Below are 24,948 nucleotides of genomic sequence, written 5' to 3'. Positions count from 1 at the left end.
AAAGGCCTGCATTCTCCTGGCTCCCCGGCTTCCCCTCTTGGCTCAGAGAAGAGCCTGCCACTGAGTGTGTAACAGCCAAGGACAGAGAGCGAGGCCCCGTCCTTTCAGCGGGAAGGGCCCCACTTGTCCCCTCCTCATTACCCATGCAGCGCAGGCCTTGGGTTACCTATTATGAAATCATGCATGCACTGTGAGAGCTGGAAGGGGCCTGAGCAATCCTGCAGTCCAGCTCCCTCGGCATCTTAAAGGGGCTGCATCCTAGCCGACTCCACACAGACTGTTTCCTCTATGACAAAGGAAGAGGAGCCAGGATTCCAAGTAGAGAGAAGGAACAATGGCACAAGCCCCAGTGTTTGAAAAGTGCAAGAGGCACCATTCTAGTTTTAGCTCAACTTTCCTGAAAAGGCAAGTTCCCCTTTTCTGAAATCTCTCCAACTGTTTTGGCTTCCCCTCTCCTCAAAAAAAATGATTGCTATAAATACTGTCTGGGAAATTGAATCTCATTTCACAGAACAGAGACTTGTCCTTATGGTCATGATGACCAGATTTCCCCGTTTGCCCAGAACTGGCCCACTTACTGTGTTGCCTTAGCAAAACTAACAGAAGCCCCCTTTCCTATGTATGTAGGTTTGGATGATAAATTATACTATAACCTTTCTTCCGGGGCATGCTGTTCCCAGGGAGAACAAAGCTGCAGGCCTGGCATGCCTTTGCAGAGCACTTTAAGCCACAGACCTTAAAGTTAAACTCATGTGCAATTATGTCTAATTTGGCCCTTGCTAGAGACGTGCCAGCTGACCGAAATTCTGCTCACTGAAAATGACTAGATGCCAATGAAGGGAAACCCAGGACTGAGCAAACACACTCTAATCTTGTGACTTGAGGCATCAAGAGAGAATATTGGCACAGACCATGGGAAAACCTGCTCTGAACCAGACCCATGTAGTTACCTAAGAATTCCCAACTCAAACTCAGTCCACCCTCCAATTGCTGACCCTCAGCCTGCACCAAAAAAAAAAAAAAAAAAAAAAAAAAAAAACTCAATATTTGGTATGGTGCACATGCTCAGAGCCACTAGGCACAGATGGTGTTATGAAGCTCCTGGACTCAGGTAAAAGTATTAGAAAAGCAGAACCAGCAAGCTGATCACTGGCAATTCATTTCATCACACCATTAACTCCTACCTGACACCATAATAGCCTCAGTAAATCAAATCCAGATGGGGACGAACATCTCTCACAATTGAAAGGAATAATACAATAACTAACATGATTTTTTTTCCTTTAATATGATTACAGGTCTCTCTGGGAAAAACGAACACTGCAGAACAGGAAACATCATTCTATCTAAAACAACTGTTAACAATTTGACACATTTCCTTCCAGGCTTTCCCCCATACAACTTAAGTTCTAACTTCCCCCACAGTGTATCCTGCTTTTTCATTTGTTATATAAGCATTTATTCATATTATTATAAACTAATCCATTTACTTTGTGGTTATCCAAGGGTAGCATTAACAGCTGTTTACTATTTGGACTTCAAAAGCTTATGTACAATAGAAGGTGGTAAATAAAGAGGATGGAGAAGAAAAAGAAAACCAAGCAATAAAATTTTATGAAGAATCTGCTTCCCCAAATAGTCTTGGTCACCAATGTAATGAGCTTTGAAGCCCTCCTTCAATTCTGCTGGAACCAGTAAAGAGGGCAGGATCCTGACTTAACGGAGGTAGCACAGGTTCCCAATGGATGGAGGGCATGCAGGGAAAGAGACTGCAAGAAAGGCTTGGCCTAGTCACTGCAGGTAAGAAGGAATGTGGAGGAGGAAGGAGCAGAAAATGTCAGACTGTTGGTGTCTCTTTGGTCTCCAGAATCCTTGTCCTTCACAGCAGTAACACTTGCTGCTCTCCTTTCTCACATGAATCCCACACACATGTGCACATGGACTCTTAACTCAGGCCTCTCCTCATGCTGTCTGTTCTTCCTTCTCCACTTACTAAGCTCTCTCTCCCTGTGCCAAATGCTATAGTAGGCGCTTAACATTTGCCATCCTGTTTAGTTCTAATGAGGCCATTGGACATGCTATTATGACTTAATCCCCTTGCCTCACAGGAGAGGAAACCAGAGCCCAGTGGTAGTAAATGACAGACCCACATGGCTCTGAGTCATTCTGCCATGTCCCCTATTGGAAAGCCAGCTCCCTGAGGGAAGAGAGCAGCCCAAATTGAGTAAAGGGAAATAAAAGTAGATAAGAACAATGAAGGAAGAGGGGATATTTAAAAAAAAAAAAAAAAAAAAAAAAAAACCTGAGAACCATGTTTAAGTTCTTCACAAATTCTATGGTTCAATTCCAGATTCGGTTCTGTATTTGTTAAAGAAAACCACAAAGTAATATTCATAAATGTGACTTATGGATTATTTCAGAAAGCCCTGTTGCTATAGAAATTGTGTTGGAAACAGCATCTGTCTAAGCCATTCAGCCTGATCAAAGGGCTTCTAAATGAGCCTATTTTCTGCTTAACTGTTGGCTAAATCTACAGGCACTGTGATGTAAACTTGCTAGAGATTGTTCTAAAAAGGACCACACACTTCCCAGTTGCCTTACTCAGAATGTGCTTAAGTCTTTGGGAAAGGGTTTGAGTCATCATAAGGGGTTACTTGCTCCTAAACTGTGATACTATTAACTATGGCCCACTTTCTCTCTCTCATTAGGTTAGTCCCCACCATGGCTTCATCTGCCTTCTGATGCTTCCAAATTATTACTCTGATATCTTCTGTTTCCCTTTTCACTCTTCTTCTTTCATCTGTTTTTATGATGACTTTTCAGTTTGGGGGATGACCCAGCCATGGTTTATCAGCAGGCATCAGCCAATCCCTACCATCATCAACCTCACTACCTCTCCCTGGTGATTCACAACATGGTTCACGATTAGCTGAAGTCACTATGCCAAGAAACCTAGGATGCATAGACATCTTTTTTCCCCCAAATTTAATGGCCCTATTGCCTCGAAGAGTCATACTTTATTATGGCCGGAACAAAAAGAAAACTAACACAATGATTAAGTGCTTTACTCAGAAGACAGCATCAAGTACCAAAAGGTGACTTTTAAATTTGGATTCAACAGGCATGGTAGGCACAAAGCCTGAAGTCACACTGCTTGGGTTTTTATTATCTGCATCTTAGGTAGATTACTCAATCTATACCTCAGTTTTCCCACCTGTAGTAATATTACCAAACCCAGAGGATTGTTAGGAGAATTAGTGATTCATTGAAAAAAAAAAAAATGCTTAGAACAGTGTCAGGCACTTGTAAGAAGTGTTTGTTATTATCAGCATCACTAGAGATTAAGTTGGCAAACCTGTATATACAATGCCACTTCTTGTGGTCCTGTTGCTTCCTACTAGACTTAAAACATGATCTTCCCAGGCTGTACAAGGGACTCAGGGTCAGACCTGAGATCCAGTGATAAGATCAGGATTTTCCACTGAAGTAGCATTGTCCACTTTTCAAAACTTAGTAGGTTTTTCTGCGGAGCCAACATTTTTTCTCATTAAATAACCCTGGGAACTCCACACATTGTACTTAGCACAAGCTCCAAAGTAATCATTAAGAGAAAACAACTTGCTTACATGGAGTTAGACTGTTGATCTTATGATCCCTAGCTCATTTCCAACCAGGGAGTGGAAGAATGATCAGCCTTCAAAATCAGCAGGCTGCATAACCCTGGATCACCTTAGCCAAAGTATAACAAAGCCTGAATCTTCCAAATATACTTGCTTAATCTGCACTAAGTGGCCTCTGCAGTATGTGAAAATATCAAGTAGCTACCCTTACTGTCAGTTCATAGTTATTCCAGAGTCCTAGCTCTCATTCTTCTGCCACTTTTGGCCTCAGTTGATAACCACTGTTCTAGAGGTCTCAGGCTGGTAGTACTAATATAGCCAAGTAGAAAGACCAGGTCCAGTAAAACAGTAATAATGGATTTAAAATACTAGCTTCTGGGAACAATTGGAGATTACCTATATATCTTTTGAAATCAATGGGAAACAACACATTATTAATAGCTTACATTGAATAAGTAACTTCTAGGTACCACTTTATGTAGATTAAGTAATTCAATTCTGATTGCAACTATTATCCCCGTTTTACAGCAGAACATGAGCCAGGGAAGTTACTACCTTGCCCAAGATCACATGGCTAGCCAGGTGTGGTGGCTCACGCCTGTAATCTCAACAGCTCAGGAGGCTGAGGTAAAAGGATTGCAAGTTCAAGGCCAGCCTCAGCAAATTAGCAAGGCTATAGGAACTTGACTCAACATATAAAAATAAAGGGCTGGAGTTGTGGCTCAGTGGTAGAGTGCTTGCCTGGCTCATGTGAGGCACTAGGTTCAATCCTCAACACCACTATTAAAAAAGAAAGAAAGAAAAAAAAATAAGTTAAACAAATAATAATAAAAATAGCTAGGGATGTGGCTCAGTAGTTAAGAGGCCCTGGGTTCAATCTCCAGTATGAATAAATAAATAAACCCCATGGCTAATATTTGGAAGAGCCAGGTTAACAAACTAAAACAATAATCAATTTTTAAAATACCAAACTCCCCCAAAGAGGCAGTCTGTTACTTCACTTTCACCTTACAATATTTATAGAGATTGAAGGCAACTAGTTCTCTATGAACTCATATTATCTAACTTACAATTAAAAACTAAATACTTAAAAGCTATGCACAATGTAAATGAAAAACTAGACTCTAACCTTTCCCTGCATAAAACCTGAAGTTATGAAGAATTTTGCCCCAGCTAGATTTCATAACCCCTCTTTTATTAGTTTTTAATTTTTATTTGTTTTCCCATGCCAGGGATGGAACCCAGGGCCCTACTCATGCGAGGCCAGCGTTCCTCTGGCTCTTTACTCCCTATGAAGAAAAGATGGATCCACACATGGCCACCCTAGTGGTAACCTGCACAGGAGCTTAGAGGCCTAATTGTAATTGAGCTTTCCTTGAACTCAAAGATATGCTTCACCTTTCTAAGTGCTCTTCAACTCACTCCACCAAAGAATGAGGGATACATGGCTATCTCTCAAAAATTAAACACAGAACTGCCATGTGATCCAGCCATTCCATTTCTTGGATATATACACAAAATAGTAAAGGCGGGATTTGAAGAATGTGCACACCTGTTCACAGCAGTATGTTTCACAATAACTAAAAAGGCAGAAACAACCCAAATGTATATCAACAAATGAATGGATAAGTGTGTCATGTGGTATACACACACACAGTACCCATAATATGATTATTCAGCCTTTAAAATGAAGGAAATACAGACACATGCTACAACATGGATGAACCCTGAAAACATTCTAAATGAAATAAGCCAGTCACAGAAGGACAGATACCATATAATTCCATGGATGTGAGGTCCTTAGAACAACCAAATTCATAGAAACCGAAAGAAGAAGGATAGTGACAAGGTTCTGGGTAGAGGCGGGAATGAGGAGTTATATTGTAATGAGTACAGAGTTTCAGCTAGGGAAGATGAAAAAGTTCTGGAGGTGGATGACAGTGGTTCCACAACCACGTGACTATGCTTCTAATGTCATAGGGCTGTCCACTGAAAAATGACAAAAGTGATAACTTTATATTATGTGTACTTTTCCACACACAACAACACACAAAGTGGGGGCTTTTAATTAATTCAATGAATTTCAAATCTTGTCTGCACTTTGGAAGCTCCGAGGGAGGTTTTTAAAAATATCTACTCATCCCAGCAGTGGGAGACTGGAGGACACAGTGGTTCCTGACATGATGCACCTGGAGGAAACAGGGTCAGTCAGGCCAGGAAACCGAATGGGGCTCTTCAGGGGATCCCATGTCATGGAACTGATAGGGAGGCAGAGGCCCTGTTTTCACCTGAAAAAGACTAAAGGGGAACAACAGCCTAAGGCAGTGTGACAAACCTGACTGGATGTAAAAAAAAAAAAAAAATGACCATAAAGTTCAGTTGGGGAAATCTTAGTGTGCAATCTATGCTGGACAACCAAACTGAATGCAGTACTAGTGGCACTGAAGGGTGGCTGTGAAGAAGAATGTCCTCATTCTTGGTAGTGGGATGTAGGAAGCAGGGGTGAACTGTCCCGATGTCTGCAGATGGAATGGTGTGGCCAAGTGTGAAGAGCTGGTGAAGTTAATTGAGAGGAATTGGTGTTCATTGCATTTTTCTTCGAGTTTCCAAAAGTTCAAACATTTTTTTTAAAGAAAGGAAAATAAAAATACCTATGCCAAAGCTCTTTCCCAAAACAACAACAACAAAAAGATCTAAGGGATGGTATCCTGGAAACCAGCATTTTCTTTGTAGTGCTCCTCTAACATTTCCAATGGGTAACCAGGTTGACAACTGAGTTAAAGACTTCTAAACCAAGAGATAATATCATAAAGGCATGGACATGGTCAAGGATGTGCAATCAACCTAGGAGGGAAGCCTGCTATTGACACTGGGAAATTTTCTAAATACCCAAGTGACCCCAGCTGTTCTACTCTCCACTCCTCTTCCTCTATGAATAAGCCAAAAAAAAAAAAAAAATATTCTACCAACAGAAGAATTGCCTTCCCAAGATTCATCCCCCGTCATTAACAGAGATGCTTTTTATCTCCCGTAGTGTTATAAAATGTTTTCCAACACACGGGGCTCAAAGAAACCACTATGGGAAATCTTTTCAATTTTCAGGCTCTTGCTCCAAGAAATGCTCAGAAGGACAAGAAAGAATCTAGCCAAAGAATCTAGATTTAGAAAACTTTCACTTCAAAAATATTGCTACCAAAATACAAAATTTTGCCTCGCAAGCTGGAGGAAGAAGAAAAAAAAATTCTTTCAAACATGGATATAAAAAAAAAGTCACAAAACTATACGGTGATATTGCTTTTGAGGTGGATGGTTAAATGATAAACCCTAGAATTTTGCCGTCTCTCTTGACCCCACACATATACACAAACAGCATTTAGACCCATCTCCTATACCTCACATCCCATTTTAAGTAAACATAAACCCCTCTTTCAGATGGAGAAAGGAGCTCAGAGAAGCCATACCCAATGTCACACGTAAGTGGCACTTCCGTCTAAGTCCCCAGACACTAGATGCTGTCCTTGGTATCATGGGGACTCACAACTCTCATTATTCCAGGTTAATAATACCTCAGTTTATTGGTAAAGGCGAGGGAGCTTCCAATGGGCCAAATAAGACTTCTCTATCTTGTTTTACCTGTACCCCATTCACAACTGTTTTCCTCTCAGTTTGAGTGACTATGATAGCCATGCATTCTCCACCTGGGAGAGCTCCGAAGCTTCCTGTCATTTTATGTGAGGCCCTGATCACACTGAACCCTGAAGACATCTGGTCTGCAAACTCTCTGTCAATGCCACTGTACACATATATGGGGCATCTTGTTGAATCAGGCAACAGTCGTGAGTGATCACCTTTTTCAGGTTCTGGAGAATTTTCCTTTTGAGTCAAGAAAAGGATGCCCTACGTTTATGTCAGCAATCTTTATTTCACTGGAGACACTAACTACTTCTTGATTCATTGTTGCCTTTTACAGATCAGCTTCCTACACACTTCCCCTTTACACATTTTTAAAATGTGGAATAGCTTTGTGGGTTTTTTTTTTTTTCTGTCACTATTGCTAACTTCACTTTGCTGATCCTTATGGTTTTTATCCAACCTCTCATCATCTCTATCCTGATTGTAACAGCATAACAGCTATGCAGTCCTAGATCTTTCAACACTTATGTCACTCAATCTCACACACATGTACCTGGAAAATTGGATCTTCATTGAATCCTCCCAGTAAGAACAGACTTGTTTTTCCAGATTCTAATTTTCTCAAGACAGAGTTGATAGCTAAAGGGAACTTAACATCTTCAGCAGCAAAGGGAACTGTTACAGCTTTTCTAATTGTAAATATGTACATGGTAGAAAATTTGAAAAAGAGAAAAACAATATTTTAAATTTATCCATTATCTCATTACTTAGAAAGAACCACTCCTGACATGTTGGCCTTATATATCAGACTCTGGGAAAAGGATATTGAACAAAAGACGCAGTCCTGATGCTAACAGATTTATTACTGTTCTATTTTGTCCATATTCTTCTCAGAGTAATCAGTGGAGATATCATTTTTAAAACATTCATTTGCTTTATTTTTTGAAAGGTAATAGATGGTAAAAGCAATATCAAACAGTATTACCACTGATCTCAGTCTCTCCCCAAAAGGCAACCTCCAAAAAGTTTTGTATAACCTTCTAGAAATATTCGCAAACAGGCGAAGTATATCATTCCCTGCTGGGCCACTGCCTTTTGTTTATTCTACTCAACAGTTTAAAGGTCCCCATTTTCAGAGATTTCAAAACCACTACATAGAAGCATAAGTTTCATTTCCTTCTCACAGTTCACCTAATCAAATACGGAAAGTTTTAGCCAGAACCTACATTAGAGGGGAATATGCAAACACATCCTTCAAGCTAGTCGATTCAAACCATCAAGAGCAAATTTCATGTTGGCAACCTGAGAAAGCAAGCTTCAAGGCTATCCCCAGAACTGGTGCAAAAGTGCCAGGTACAGAGACCACTCGTGTAATCCCAGCAATTCAGGAGGCTGAGACAGGAGGATTGCAAGGTCCAGGTCAGTCTGAGCAACTTAGCAAGACCTTGTCTCAAAATACACAAGAAAAAGGACTGGGATATACACCTCAGTGGTAGAGTGCCCCTGGGTTCAACCCCCAGTACCAAGAGGAAAAAAAAAAAAAAAAAAAAAAAAAATCAATGACAAAGCAAGAACATGGCTTTCAAGGACAGAAAACTTGATCTTCATATATTCTTTCTAAAAATGTATGTTTTTTTTCTTTGTAAAATAAAACTCACTAGTAATACAGAATAAAAAGCATTAGCTCTGTAATGGCCATTTCTTGGAAAAACTATTTAAGAGTTCAACATGCAGCAAGGCTTTGAGCAGCCACCTTACTGGAAACTACATGGAGGAGCACAGTTTAGGGAGTAGATGAATACAGAACTCATTCCAAGAGGCTGGCTATGTGGCTACATCTTATAGGCCCCTCATCCCAACCCTGGGAGGCCTGTTCAGTCAGCCCAGGGCTGAGACAAAGAACACAGAAGTGATCTACTCAAATTCCCAGGTGGGAACCAGCCAAGTCTGGCTGATGGCATTGGCTCCACTGGGGGAGGTAAAGAGTCGAGCAGCTAACAAGAAACAATTACATGAAATTTACTGGAATTAAAAAAAACCTGATAGAACTATATGACCCAGCTATATCATTCCTTGATATTTATCCAAATGAATGAAAGTCAGCATGCAATAGTGATATATGCATACCCCAGTTTACAGCAGCACAATTCACTATAGCAAAGTTATAGAACCAGCTTAGGTATCAGTGAACAGATGAATGAATAAAGAAAATATAGTATATATACAAAATGGAGTTTTATTCAACCGTAAAGAACAACAAAATTAGCTATTTGCAGGAAACTGGATGGAACTTGAGAATACTATATTAAGCAAGATAAGCCAGACTCAGAAAATCAAGAGTCATATGTTTTTCTCATATGTAGAAGCTAGAGAGAAAAAAAATGAAATAAAAGGGGGGAGTGTTTCATGAAATTAGAAGGGAGATCAGTAAAAGGACCAGGGAGGAGGAGGAGGGATGGAAAGGAGTGGTAATGGTGATGAAATTGACCAAACTATGTTTTGTGAATGTCTAAATGTGTCACAACATATCCCCCTATTGTGTATAATTATAATGCACCAGTTTAAAAAAAATTAATAAATACATGGTTCAAAGGAGAAGGTGGCAGAATGAGTGACTAATCTGAAAGTGGGCACTGGAGTTCTCCATTTCTTTTTTCTTTTTCTTTCTTTCTTTCTTTTTTTTTTTTTTTTTCTTCTTTCAGTTCCTTGATCAAACCCACGCCCTTGAGCATGGTAGGCAAGCATTCTACCACTGAGCTACATCCCTACCACATCTCCACCACTTTTTTCCTTTTTCTTGGTATTGGGGATTGAACCCAGGGCTTCATGCATGCTAAGCACACACTCTGAACTACACTGAACTACACTGAACTGAACTACACTGCCAGCTACATTTAATTTTTAAAAATGATATAAACATGTCTTCTTTCAGAGATTTCACAGGAATGAATAAAGGAGGGCAATTGAAAGTTTTTTTTCTTTTGGCAATCCCAGGCAAAAAAACAATCATAGGAAAACTCTCCTATCTTTTCTCAAAAGTAAAATAAAAGATCTGTAGTTTCCCTGCAGTGTGGGGCTGACCTGGATGCACTCAGGCCTGTCAAATATCTTCTTGGCTGCTAGGCACTATGGCACATTCCTGTAATCCTAGAAATCCAGGAGGCTGATGCAGGAGGATCTCAAGTTTAAGGCCAGCCTGGGCAACTTAGTGAGACCATATCTCAAAATAAAAATATACAGGGCTGTGGATGTAGCTCAGTAGTAAGTAGAACATCCCTGAATTCAATCCTGATACTGTAAATAAGTAAATAATAAAATATGGTCTCCGCTAACATATTCTACAGTTTTTTAAATTGTGAATGAATAAGCAAGTGAAGAACATTGTCAATTGTCCTCAAGGAAAAAAAAGTCATCCTCCAACCCTTACTGCCTACCCCAAAGTTCCATGTCCGAGTGATCAGAAGCCCACAATTACCACAAGAAGGTTCCCCAGTTCACTCAGGCTTCTTAGTGGTTTCTGACAACACCATCTCCACCTGGAAATCCTTGGACAGTTAAATCACCTAATCTTCAGTCTGGAGACTTTAGATTTTCCTTCCAAAGTGCATGTTTCCCAAAAGAGAAAAAAAAGCAACCTTAAAGCTATACCAAAATAGATTCTATAAAACAAACACACACAACTTGTATAGAGATCAATGCCTGGGTTTATATGTGGTGCATATTTGTGCTCAAGTCAAACACACAAAGGAATACTGTAAATAAAGCACTCTATAATGTGGCCATGTGTTTTCACTTACTTGACAAAAACCTGCAAGCATGGCGAAGTAACTATATACCAGAAATGTCTTTTTACCTTTCCCATGTTCTAGTGCATCAGCATCACCTAAAAGGCTTGTTAAAACTCATTGTGAGTGGGCTCTCACCCCAGAGCTTCTGATTCTGCAGATCTGGGTGCTGACAAACATCTGCCTCTCTAGTAAGTTCTCAGGCAATGCTCTGCTATTGCTGCTCCAGCAACTACTCTTTGAAAACTACTGCACTGATGGAAAAACAGCTGTCTGCTCCTTTTAGCTCTTTGACAAGAACAGCCATATGTAATGCATGATTATAAAATTACACTTGATCTTGGCCAAAAAACAAGAAGCAATTCCTGATTATAAAATTAAAGGGGAGTCCAGTTAGATTTCAATCAAATCTTTCAACCTCTTGCCAAAATGAATCTACTGAAAAGTTCCTCAGGTAACTGCTAATGATGCGGAAACATGGTCATAACCATACTTCAACAACCTGGGGAGTTGGTCACTGGAGGACACTGCAATCTACAGTGAAATCAAAGAGGTGAAAACTGCCACAAGTAATGAATGAGGAAAAAGAAAAAGAGGGGAGAGAAGCCTTGCCACCTAAAAATTTAGTTGTCAAGATCCTTGCCCTGCTCTATTATACCGGCTTTTCTTACCCATTCTCAGGGAATGTACCTATCCTTAGCAAAACCATCTGGAAAAGCTGCCATTCTAACCCAGAAGCATGGCAAAGAGACCCCTAAGTGGCTAGAAGAAAAAGCACCAAGATGTATAACATCACCAAACTTCCCCCACCTACCTTTCCCCCATTCCATTGGGTCACTCATCCATGAATGTTTAATGAGAAGTTTATTAAAATCAAACATCTCAAACTAGGTACAGTGCCACATGCCTATAATACTAGCTATTTGGGAGACTGAGGCAAGAGGATTGCAAGGTCAAGGCCTGTCTGAGAAACTTAGTAAGACCCTTTCTCAAAATTTAAAATGGGGATAGGATGTAGCTCAGTGGTACAGCACTTGTCCAGTATGTGTAAGGCCCTTACACATAGAAGAATAAGATATTTCAGTGAAGGGTCAGCTGAAGCAACTCTCAGGACAGCTCAAGTTAACCTTCATCCTATAAATAATGGATTCCAAGATAATCCCCTTCCAGATACATCCCCCTTTCTCAATATCTATGCATACATACTAAATATAAACTCCAGCAAACTCCTCAAGCAGCAAACATACTAGAATGCCTTTTGGTTAACTCTGACATTTCTCAAGGTCATGTGCAAATCCAGAAGCTTCATAAAATCTTCCCATTTTCCTGATCCAAATCCACTGCTCTCACATTAACACTTCCACAGAGCTTCAAAGTACACTAGTAGAAGTACTATTTTTTTTTTTTAATCTCCAGAGCCTCTTGTAAGCTGCAACTAGCTTAGCCACAACCTTTGTGTACATATTAGATGATCAATTGAAATAACTACAACTTGTACAATAGGAACCACATCAGTCACCTCTTTATATCTATTTTCCACATACCTCTCAAGGTACAGGAAGAAATCCAAATCAGGCAGCCAGTGTAAGTCAGAATTCAGGCCTATATCTTTGGAACAACACAGTTTTTGTCATTTCCTCAACACCAAGTTGCCTCTGAAATGGGAAAAATAGAGCAAGAAAAAAGTATCAGCTCAGGGGTTGGGCTTATGGCTCAGCAGTAGAGCGCTTGCCTTGAATGTGCAAGGCCCTGAGATCGATCCTCAGCACCACATAAAAAGAAATAATAAAAAATAAAGTTAAAAAAAATTAAGAAGAAGAAGAAGTCGTAGTATCAGCTCACTGGTCAGTCACCCACTACAAGTTTCTGCCCAATTTCTCATCAGACCCAAACTTAAAGGCATGGCTGAGGTGTGTAATAAAGTGTGTTTTTACAAATTATCCTATTTGGAATCATTGGTGCATGCCACTATATTATTATGGAAAAGCCTTCTTTCACTTCAGTGCCTCACAGTGAGAAGGGGGATATTTTATGAATACATAAAATCCTTTGATGAAGCCTAAATGCACTCTATAAAAAGCCCATGTATTCTTCTAGATTTTTTCTTAGGGGAAAAAAATTAAGCAGCAAAATTTACTGTAAAGAACACAGTGCATTTTTTTTATAGTGCATCTATTTTTGAAAGAGCACATGGCCTCAATGGCTACAGGTTTCTATGTTTCAAAAATCGTGATAAACAGCCAAAAGAGATATAAATGGATGAACCCTCATCATTCAGGTGAGGCAGCCTGGCAATAGTCCATGACGAAAGGCTTCAAAATCTGACCATACTGCTTCCAAGTTCCCTTGTTACCAGCTAGGTGTGGGGCTTTGACACAGTACCATGGATTTCAACTTCCTTGTAGAGTACTGAAGCTACTGGTCCTCTGGAAGGTAATAATAAGCAGATGTTCGAGCATGAAAAGCACTCAGGCCTTGGTAAGATCACAAACTTTAATTCCATGCCCCATGTTGAACTACCTGCCTGTAGGATTTACCTGACCCCATCAGATCAGAAGTTGAATGGCCTCTGCTTTTCTTTTGGTTACCATGAAAACTAAGCAAGCATTAGGTATGTTTATATATGAGACTTTTAACTAAAAGGAGCTGTTAAAAAAATTTTTGTGGAGGGTTGGAAGAGCAGCTCAATGGTAGGGAATTGGCCAAGCATGTACAGGCCTCCAGGTTTGATTCCCCAGCACTACAAAAAAAAAAAGAGAGAGAGAGTGGGGGTGGGAGTGGGAACAGGGGTGGGGGTGGGGGGGTGAGAGTGGGGGTGGGGGTGGGAGCGGGGGGGTGGGGATGGGGGTGGGAGCGGGGGTGAGGGGGTGAGAGTGGGGGGTGAGAGTGGGGGTGGGAGGGGGTGGGGTGGGGTGAGAGTGGGGGTGGGGGTGGGAGCGGGGTTGGGGGTGGGGGTGAGAGTGGGGGTGGGAGCGGGGGTGGAGGTGGGGGTGGGGATGGAGGGTTGTGGAGCAGCAGGGTAAGGAGCAACAGTAAATCAGTGTATCAATGGTTCCCTAGGAAAAAAAGGGTTAGCCGACACCCTAAACAGCACTAAATTTTAAATAAACTTGCTATTACAAGTTTAAACTCTCCCAAACAAGTCATTTTGGCTAACTGAATGTGTAATTAAATTTAAAAGCATACTAAAATAACACTTTAGCTGTTGACCTTAAAGATCCTTTTTGAAAAGCTCAACCAAAACACTAACACAGGAGTGGCTTGACTTTTTCTATACTGAAGACAGCACCTCATGGCGACATGGTATTTATCCTTTTGCTGTTCAACTGATTGGTAGAATATTAGAGTGGAGCTATGGTAAGTACAGATACACTCAATCCTTTTTACACAACTGGGTTTAACTAGTTTCTTACTCAAATTTCATCTCAGATTGGTAATTATAAAGAAGTAAGATATAGTTGCAATGACCACCTCAATAATCAATTAGCCAATGATTTAGAAATCCTGCCATTCAGACAAAGTTGACAGCATCAGTCAGAACCTTCCCCCACTCTCACCCCCAACACACACAGCCTGGACTTCTGTTGCACTTTTCAAAAGAAACAAGCAAGGGAACATTGATCATTATTATTATTACAATGTAGCTTAAGAGAAGAAGGACCTCTGTTTTGCAGGGTAAAAACCCTGGGTTCTTTCCCTAAACATAATCATTAGTGACCCACAGTGACACTTTAATGTTGATATGGATTATCAGTGATGAGTGAAATCGTCTGTCTAGCACAAAGACCCTTTCTGCTTTCAGTGGTCTTTTTAACTCTCAAGTAATTAGAGAAAACTTTTGACAGATCATGGCAACAAGGTGTTTCCAGAACTATTTTGGCAAATACATCAGACTTCATTAAAACAGCACAAGTCATTTGCAAATCATACCTAAGCATAAGTGTTATTTATATTAGAGTATAGAAGGATATTTTGCACATACCATATCAATGTATTGCATGATATTTCAGTTTTGTTCTGAGGTGTATTACTATCACAACTTCCAGGTTGCAGTAAGTTCTGGCCAACAATAGCAGGAATTGAGTGGAAAGTAGTAGTCTATATAATTTTGATTCAATGTCCCCACCCTCATGTGCAAATCAGGATGCCTTCAACAATCTTGTATCTGTCAGAAGTCAAAGAAGTCTTGCAGCTTCCATGGAAAACTCACTGAAAAATTCCTCAAGTACAAATTACTAAGTGGTGGTTTAAAGATACCAACATGGGGGCTGGAGGGGATGGGACAGTAACATTATGCCCTAAGCCAGGTTCTTACTTTGTGTAAAAATTACTGCATGTAATGACAATTCAAGGTGGTAGAAAAGATGACAGAACAAACGCCCATCCCTGAAAGAATTATAACAGTTTAATTCAAACTACCTAAAAGTTTTTTCCAGAAGCCCAATCTCAAACACTTATATTCAGAATATGCAGCACTGAAATTGAAATTACAATAATCTTTTGGTGATTTATTTTTAAGTGTTAGAGATAAATCTTGCTTGTATAGTTGGAGGTTTAACTGAACCTGAACTTAAGTTACCAAGCCAAGGAACAAGAGAAAGCACAACACAGTGACACAACAGAGCAAGGACAATCCATGTTATCCTTCCCTCACAGGAAGAACTCCAAGCACTGTTTTCAGTCTCATATTGACAGGAGGCCCAGAAAGCCAACAACAACCAGAAATTGTACCAATACATGAAAACACCCCATTTTTTGAGAAGAGTCAATGGTAGGTAGTGTCTATTTAATACTGAAGTATATCTTGCTAGGTATCTTTTTTTTTTTTTTTTTTTAAGTACACTGGAACATATTATGTTCATGAAACTTATCAGAATTATAAAAATACTCACTTTAGACATAACAAGCTGTTGCAGTAAGGCCTTCATATTTTAGGGTGATAATAAAGCCCGGTAACATTAAGTACATAATTTCCATTTTTGACTATGTTAAGGAGCCAATGAATGACAGAGGTTAGTGGCTCCAACAAAGGCTCACTACCCCATTACCCCAGACCAGGGAAGAAGGGTAAACAAAGTTTTCCAAAGAAGATGGCCCCATGAAGTGGGCTTCAGGCTTGCCAGATCTGAGACTCCTTACAGTTGCTTCTGGAGTGCACTAAAGCCACAGGTGGATTGAAGAAAAACCAGTCACCCTCTCAGATACATGCACAGAGATTGATGGAAATGCTACATTCATGCACCACATTCATGGCAATTTTGCACTGTGCATTAGTAATGAGAGATACAACAGGATCATGTGATATTTACAAACCATTTTAATGTATATTTACCTAGTTGCCAGACTATAATCATTTTACAATTTGACATAGTAAAGCTACCATATGTTCAGAGAGCTTGTCACATTAGACCTCCACCAATTTGAGGTTGACACTGAAACCACTAGATGAGCACAGCATTCCTCCTAGAGCCCTAAAAGCCCCTGTTTGTGTGGTTTACCAAATTGTAAAATAAGGCTGCAAAAAGCTTTGAATGCATTTTCTTACAGAGGCTGTTGCTAGTCCCTCCTCACTGATACCAAAGGGTCACATGGGAAAACTAAGCTCCTCTTGACACTCCGTTCCAAGATGGAGAGAAAAGGTCTTATAACAGTTGATGACCCTCTCCTCCCTTTTATCTGTTTTTCTTGTAGAAGGACACAATACCTTTATTTATTTACGGTGGTGCTGAGGTTCAGACCCAGTGCCTCACGTGTGATAGGCAAGCATTCTGCCACTGAGCTACAGCCCACCCACCACCACCATCCTTTTATTAAGCAAGTTTGTGGTGCTACTAACAATCCAGAACCACATACAAAAGTCCTGCTGCACACATCACCACCTTAACCCAAACTTGGTGCCTTTGCCACCAAGGCCAGCCCAGGCAAAAGATTAACCTGTGGTCATCGGCCAAGGAGTCACTGACAGGGCCAACCCTGGAGAAAGAGAGCCAACTTTATGTTTGTTTTAAAGGAAACACTTCCTGGCACATGTTTAGGACTCTGAACTCTGCACATGAAGCCACGTGGTTGGTCCTAATCTGGCTCCATCCACTCACGATCAGCCAAAGCAACCTCTTTCCTAGGGCAGCCCCAAGCGGGGTAATCGACACTATCTATTTCAAGTCACGCGCACTTTGAGTTCTCTCTCCACAGCAATCCTTCTGCGCGCACAGAGTCAAAGGGGAAGTGGAAAGCAGAGAGGCAGGGGGCGGCTGGTGTCCCTTTCGACTTCTGCAGGAAAGGACTCACACCTGTGGAGCCCAAACTGTGTACCGTGGCTCAGGAGAAGTCTGAGGGAGTGAGTCATGAGCCTGCGCTTCCAGGAAAGCTGCTAGGAGAATGCGCTGGCACAATACTTGCGGCGCCCACCTGTAGCCACAGCAAACTTTCCGCCCCTTCTGGATTAGAAGAATCCGGTCCCTTACGCCACCCTCTGGCCCAAACCGACACGGCCGCGAGCTCCTCACCTGAAAACCCCCAAACCCCAACCTGACCTGTCCCATAGGGCTGCCTGCGTCCGGGGCCATTCGGGTTTGCAGTATGGAGGGTCCGGGTTGCCAGCTGGGGCTTGGGAATTTGCAGAGAAGTGCGGGAAGACGCTGTTCTCTACCCTTTCCAACTTCAGCTCCCAACTTTACCAGCCACACAGCCGCTGCCCCGCGGCATGGACCCGGCCCTCGCGGCCTCTCCAATTCGGTCCTTGGGGAGGGGGCTACCCAAGATCCACGGAAGCCCGAGCACTTACAGCCATAGCGCGGTCTCTGCAGAGACGGCAGCTCTTCATGGGGCATCCTGCGCGCCTCCGGGGGCCCTCCCGGGGCGCGCCCCCCACGGCTTCCCTCGCTGGCCAGGCTCGCGGGCTTCGCGCCCCGCCGGCGCGCTGCGATCCCGCCTCTGTGCCCTCGCCCGCCGGCTCTGAGATGGGCGACCTGCTCCCTCGGTGCTTCCACCCCAGAGCCCGCTGCAGCCGCCGCGCGCTGACACTGGAGCAAAAGTGAACTCTCCTCCCTCGTTCCCTCACCGGCCGCCGCCTCCCCCAGCAGGTTTCCTTTCTCCTCCAGCCCGGCCCCGTTATTCACTGCGATGGGAGCGCGCGCCGCGGCGCAGCGACCCCTACCGCAAGCCGGGCGCAACGCACAGACAGTTTGGACCCGCCCCTGCCCGGCCCTCGGGTGGGAGGAAGGGGTTGAGCAGCCCGCAGAGCAAGGACCCCCTGCTGCTGGGGCCCAGCGCACCGCTGGCGGCATGGAGGTAGAGGCCGCCCCGCCTGGTTTTTTAGTGCTAGAACTAGAACGCTTAGAGGGTGGAAGTGAATCAACCCAGAGAAGAGCTAGAAAAACCGCAGAAGACACCGGCAGCCCCAGTCGCCCGGGGTGAGGGACAAACAGCGAAACTGCGCGGTTTCTTCACTGGGGAGATTGCGCGGATATCTATCTATCTATCTATCTCTCTCTCTCTCTCTCTCTCTCTCTCTCCGTCCTCATTGAAAGTTGCTTCTGATTTTTTTTTAATATAACATATAGAGTTCCCCTTTCATGACAAGAAGCTGTAAATGTGTTTGCGCGCGCGAATGCTGGAAGGACAAGATAAACATTACCCCAGCAACCACTCAAAACATAACTGCCAGTCACCCATCACTTCTGCCCGCCCCCATCCCCGCCCCGTGTGCACAACTGTAGGTCAGGCCCAGCTGGGGTCCCACAACCACAAAAACCTTTTCCGGCTCAGTTTTAAAGGAAATTAAACAGCATATTTATGTTTTAAAATCCAGGGGTTTCATGCAGTCACCAGGAGTTGTATTTCTCTTTGCCCTAGACTGATGTGACCTAAAGGAATGTGAGACACTTTCCCTGTGCCTTACCATTTTGACAAGTGTGGGATTATAAGTGACCAGTTGACTGAAAAAACAAACTAAGGCAGGTCTAAACGAGATTTTTATTTAGGTGAAACACAATAAATGCTTTTGCATTTGTATGTAGAACACACAACACAATCTTACTCATAAATGAACTCCAAAGCAGTGAAAATTTTTGGATTATGTATGACAAACCCACAGCAAACCTCAGACAGCATCTAAACTACAAATTTCAGAAAACAATAACAAAAAGAACAATACATTTATTTACAGTAGGAGTTATAACCTAAATACAAGCTTTAAAAGAAAATGTTTTTATGTCTCATGTGACGATATAGTCGTAGTTCCCCTTTAGCTACATAATGACTGTTTTGCAATGACTTTCATGCAGTTGAGTGGACCATTAGAACTTGACTTGTGCCATTAAATATCATCTTTTTAAAAAAAAAAAAAAAATCTTTTTTGTAGTTGTAGATGGACAGAATGTTTTTGTTTATTTTTTATGTGGTGTAGAGGATTGAACCCAGTGCCTCAAAGCATGCTAGTAGGCAAGCACTCTGCCACTGAGCTACAGTCCCAACCCTACATATCATCTCAATACAGCAAACAAACTTGCAAATCAGCAAAGGAAAGAAAGAAAAAGGCAGCACAGTGATAATAACCATTTTTAATTAGGCAAAAACACAGCCACCAGCTGTTTTCGATTTCATATGAGCAATGCAGTGCTCCTCAAACTTGTTAAAACTCACATTCTGAACCCACCCTCAGTTTCCAATTCAATAGGTTCAGTCTGAGGCTCATGGAATTTGCATTTCTATCAAGATGTCCTGTGAGGCTGAAGGACAGATTTGTAGCCTGTGCTCACAGTACTTCTTCACTCAATATCCACACACACACACACCCTTTTTTTTTTTCTGGAGACTTTAGATTCTCATCTGGTTGAAATGGAATGGGGGGGGGGGGGGCTATCTTTCCTCAAAAAGTAGAAGTCTCTAATTATAAGAGTAATTCAGAGATGAAATGGTTACATTCTGAAGCACAACACCATGTCAGTCAATGTTCATCCAAAGGCAAATATGTAGAAGGTGAGTGTTCTGTGTTACATTGTTACAGGAGATGCTGAATTGGATGATATCTAAAGTCCATCCCATCTCTATTAGTCCATGCATCCAATACTAACAATTAAGCCCTTACACATAGCAAATTTTAGTATGGTGTATGATTTAAGTCCCAAATAAGTGGTCAGTCTGAGTATTTAGAGGTGGGAAATAAAATCACTGAAAACTACAATGGCCAAGGAAGATTGCAGGATTTTAAAGTGTGAATTCAGGTAGACCTTGAAAGGTGAAGAATTGGACACAGAATGTCCTCCTGGGAGACAGGGGAGAGCAAGAGACTATAGGGTCAGACAGGAGACTCAACTGGATATGAGCAGGGAGCTATTATCAGATAATGGAGAACTTGGAATGTCAATCTAAGAGGACTAGATATTACCAAAGGAGCATCTGTGAGCTCTTCAAAGTTTTCAACATGGGAACTACAGGAAAATAGGGAGTTTAGGGAAGGTAAATCTTACAGCAGGTTATAGGATAACTTGGAGCAGGGCATGTTGGAGATGCTGACACCTGGTGGAAAGGACTGTAGTAGAAGTTGAAAAAAAACAAAGAACCTCAATGAAGTTGACATCACTAACACTAACCAAAGGGTCTGTTTTCACAAAACAATTGGTTACCAACAGCTCCTAAATATATCACACATGCTAATAAGCAGACCAAATACAGAAATATCTGTTCCTGGTAGAAAGTAAGGGCTAAAGCAAAAAGAAGTGAGCAGGAGGATGGTAGTTAATGATTTATTTGATCAGTTCTTTGGAGGCTCTGCGAAGTTTTCAAGCTTTCTCATGACTAATGTCACTATGAGAACTAAACCCAAAGAGGAAATTGGAAAGCAAATGCTCCTTCTATTTCACAAGTGACGAAGTTGTCATTCGGGTCTGCAATTCCCTGGGTAATGATACTATCTCACAGATAGTACCTCAGCATCGGAGAAAAGAAACTTGTCTGCAAAATGCTGGGCTATTTTCTCTTGGGGTTTGACATTGAAGAGTGATTCAAATAAATATGAGGCATTGTGCCAGCTTACATTGCCATCTGACTGTTTGCAAGAACATTAAAAACAAAAACGAAGGCCAGCTAGTTAAAAAAAAAAAAAAAAAAAAAAAAGATCCACTGACCACTAAAGAATGTTTTTTTAAAAAAAAAAAAGTCAAGAGAGTTTTTCTTTAATGTAAAATAAAAGCTGAGATTGCAAAAGTACTAAACATGTTTAAACCATTTAAAAAGCAATTTTGTATTTAAAAATTGTTTTTAAGATCCATCTCTTATTTTGACAAATTAAAATGAGAATGGAGGCATTTGAAAAAATGCAAGTTTTTATAACAATAAGAAATTATTTATATCAAGAGCATTAAAAGGAGTAAAAATATGAGTAGAAATCTTAGCACACAATATTTCATTTACTTTTAAGATGGTTTTATTGTCCAGTATTGTCACGTTGCTGATCATTTTAACATCTGAACCCATAGTAGTGACCAATATCTTTCAAAGCATGAAGAAATCACAGAAAAGAAATAATTCAAGGCTTTTTTGTAGTACTAACAACCTAGGGTTGTTAACATTCTCTTGTTCCCTGTCCCAGAAGGAAACTAAGAAGCAACAGAAACTGCACTTTGTTGCAAAGAAGGATTCCATATATAAATAGGAAATTGTTACAGTCCAACATCAGTTCAACTCTTTTTAAAAAAAGAGTCAGCTAGGCCGTTGGTGGCACATGCCTTTAATCTCAGCGACCAAGGAGGATGAGACAGGAGAATTGCAAGTTCAAGGTCAGCCTCAGCGAAGTTAAGTACTAAGCAACTTAGTGAGATCCTGTCTCAAAATAAAAAGAAAGAAAAAAAAAAAAAAAAAAAAAAAAGCCTGGGGATGTATCTCAGTAGTAAAGTGCCCCTGGATTAAATCCTCAGCACCAAAAAAAAAAAAAAAAAAGTCAGAAATGAACAAAACAGTGTTTCAGTTATCAAAAACAAAAGTAGGAGTTGAAGTCTCAGAAGAGAAAAACTATAGAATTGGGTTCTTCTTAAAATCAGTTTATAGACAAGGAAACTGAAGCACAGAGTCGTTGCATGATTTCCTCAGGTATGGGAGAAGAGAAATTATATTTCAGCCCCATGGCCAGAGTTTCTGAACTATTGCTTTTTGTTTTTCCTTGCACATATTTTTGTTTATATATACAGTTGTTTTTTTTTTTTTAATGAAATCCTTTTCCACTTCACTAAAGCCTATAATTTTGGACAATTTTCAAATATTTTGTAAATGTTAAATCAGTAAAGCAATCCAGGAATCTTGCCTTTTTATTCTTTGCTTTGACGTTCCAAGCAAATTGAAGTTTGGAAAGATTGTCTGAACTTTAATTTTAGCAAATTAAATAAAACCACACACTGTTCCATGATTATCCCCCATCCCATTCCATAGTTTAAGAAAGTTAGAGTTCAAATAATTCTGAGAAGATAATCCCCAGGGTAGCCTGTAAATGATCAGGAAGAGAAAGCAGCAATGATTGCCAGGTGACATCAGTGCCCTCTCCAGCTGAGCTACACCCCAGCCCCAGCTCCCTCCATTCTTTTTTTTTTTTTTTTTTTTTTTTTTTGGAGTACCAGTAAGTCTTTATTCATTGTATTTCTTCCTTCATTCTTTATCCCCTTTACCCTGTACTAATTTTCTCAACTGCATTTATAATCCAAAATATACTGAATTACTTGTTGATCATTGGTCCCCTCCCTTTAGAATAGTAGCTGCTTCTTGACAGCTGGAACTTGGTATAATTCTTTGGTGCTGTGTTTCCAAAATTAATCAATGCCCAACATGAAGTAGCTACTTATTTTTTTGAAAAAAAAAATGGATTTATTACATACTTATATGCACCAGTCCCTATACTAGGAATAGAATCCTCAGGCTCTTTGGTAGTAAACAGCATAGCTGGGTTTACTGGAATGCACACTCCCCTTGCCCCCCACACCAAGAAACCCATCTCCTGTTCCATTGATGGATACATTGAACTACAAATTTCAATAAGTTCACCTACTAAACACACATTCCTTTCCCTAGATAAACATTAAAGGACCTACTACAAATGCCAAGTTACTGTCATCTAGTTGCCATCAAAAAGAAGAAGGGACTTGGAGCAGAGTTTGAGTCCAGGCACTCATTTTTCATTACACTTTTGGTAATCCTTTGCAGTTCCCTGTAAATCTTGTAAGTACTGATAGAATAAATCTGAAAAGTGCTTAGTAAAGGGCGCTCCCACATACCTGCAAGTTGTTCTGAGTCAACTATCACCTTCCATCAACAGACAAAGCCAGAATCACCCAGTTCTGCCATATTCTCTGTCTTCCAATGGATCTTTCCTCTGAATTCTATACCGTGTTAGAAACATTTTCAGTCACTTGTGTTCAAAACATCAATCATTCCTTCAGGAATGATGTTCATTCCTCCAGGACCATTCCTTAGCATCCAGTCATTCACTGAGACTTGGTGAGTCTTCTTAACTACTTCTCTTCTTTGAGATATCTCCTCTTTCTTATTGGTTCCCATCACTACCACTTCTACTCTGGTTGAAGCTTTCACCATCTCATACCTGGACTACTCCAGTAGTTATTCCTGTGTTGTTTTTCTCTTCTTATTATTTGTTTCCCTTACTTCTTCCTCTGAATTTCTGTATGAAATATTTTCATTTGTTCTCTTCCTTTGAGCCTTTAGCAAATTTTACCTCGGTTACTATTGGTGCTTCTGTGTCCTCTTGATTAAAAATAAATGTTGGTGTCTGGAGAAGACAGACTTTGCTTTTACTTCCCACAATAGCACACAAACAAAGCAACCTCAAAGGGTCCAAGATGTCAGTGTGGGAAGGTATACCTATCAAAAACCTGCTGTTCTTCCATGAGCAGAATTTTGAAGTGTAAGAGAGAGAACCCTCCTGCTAATCTGCCCCAGGGCCCAGTAGGGGAGGGGAGGCACACCCAGGAGAAGCTGCTTTAGTGTTCTGTCATTTTAAATCTTTCAAGATTTCAAAACCCTCAGTTATTTCTTCCCACCTAAAGTGCTATGTGTTGGCTAGTAGTTTTATTTAAATTAATTGAAAACAATTTTTTTTTTCATTTTCAGAGTGAATTCCACAGTCTCTTGAAAACAACGGAATACTTTTGGAGAGATAAAATTAAGCAAAGTAGAAGCTGGGGTTTTGGCTTAGCAAGAGAGCACTCACCTAGCACATGCAAGGCACTGGGTTCGATCCTGAGCACCACATGAAAATAAATAAATAAAATAAAGGTATTGTGTCCAACTACAACTGAATATACATATATATATATATATATATATATATATATATATATATATATATATATATAAATTAAGCAAAGTAGTAGAAGAGAGTTATTGAAGGCTTGCATGATGGTACACACCTGTAATCACAGAGACTTGGTAGGCTGAGGTAGGAGGACTACAAATTCAAGGCCATCTTGACAATTTAGTGAGACCCTGTCTCAAAATAAAAAGGGACTGGGGATGGAGCTCAATGATAGAGTATGACGAGGTTCCATCCACAGTAACACAGACACACACACACACACACACACACACACACATGATAAATAAATGAAATGAAAGAATGTGGTGAATTAGGTTCTTCTGAGCATCTGAAGTTTATATCTTCGTAGGAAAATCTGTTAATTAATATATAAACTTGAGGCCTAAAACAATGTTTCATTGAAACATACAAGGAGCTCTTCTGAAAAAAGAAAAGAAACAGCTGGACATGCTAAAGAAAGGATTTGTGCACTCTGTGGAATGCCTTTTCAAAAAGCAACAAAATATATGATCAAAATTTTGAAAATTAGGACCCAATTCATATGCAATTCCTTTTCAGAATCACTGAAAGATGATGTTGTTGGCATTCTAAA

The 24,948-nt window shown here is 40.7% G+C and overlaps 1 protein-coding gene across 1 annotated transcript in view; it reads right to left on the bottom strand.

Moving 5' to 3' along the window:
- Positions 1-18,068, bottom strand: part of Iqgap2 (IQ motif containing GTPase activating protein 2) — a 283,578-nt gene extending 265,510 nt beyond the window's left edge. The window contains exon 1 of the mRNA XM_076856095.2: positions 17,823-18,068. Within this exon, the coding sequence (XP_076712210.2) occupies positions 17,823-17,868 (46 nt within the window). The 5' untranslated portion in view covers positions 17,869-18,068. The remainder of the gene's footprint in view (positions 1-17,822) is intronic.
- Positions 18,069-24,948: the final 6,880 nt, after the last annotated feature.

This window comes from Callospermophilus lateralis, chromosome 5, assembly GCF_048772815.1.
Source record: "Callospermophilus lateralis isolate mCalLat2 chromosome 5, mCalLat2.hap1, whole genome shotgun sequence".
Classification (NCBI taxonomy): domain Eukaryota; kingdom Metazoa; phylum Chordata; class Mammalia; order Rodentia; family Sciuridae; genus Callospermophilus; species Callospermophilus lateralis.
The sequence above is the reverse complement of the archived record's forward strand: the minus strand, read 5'-3'. Positions and strand labels throughout refer to the sequence as shown.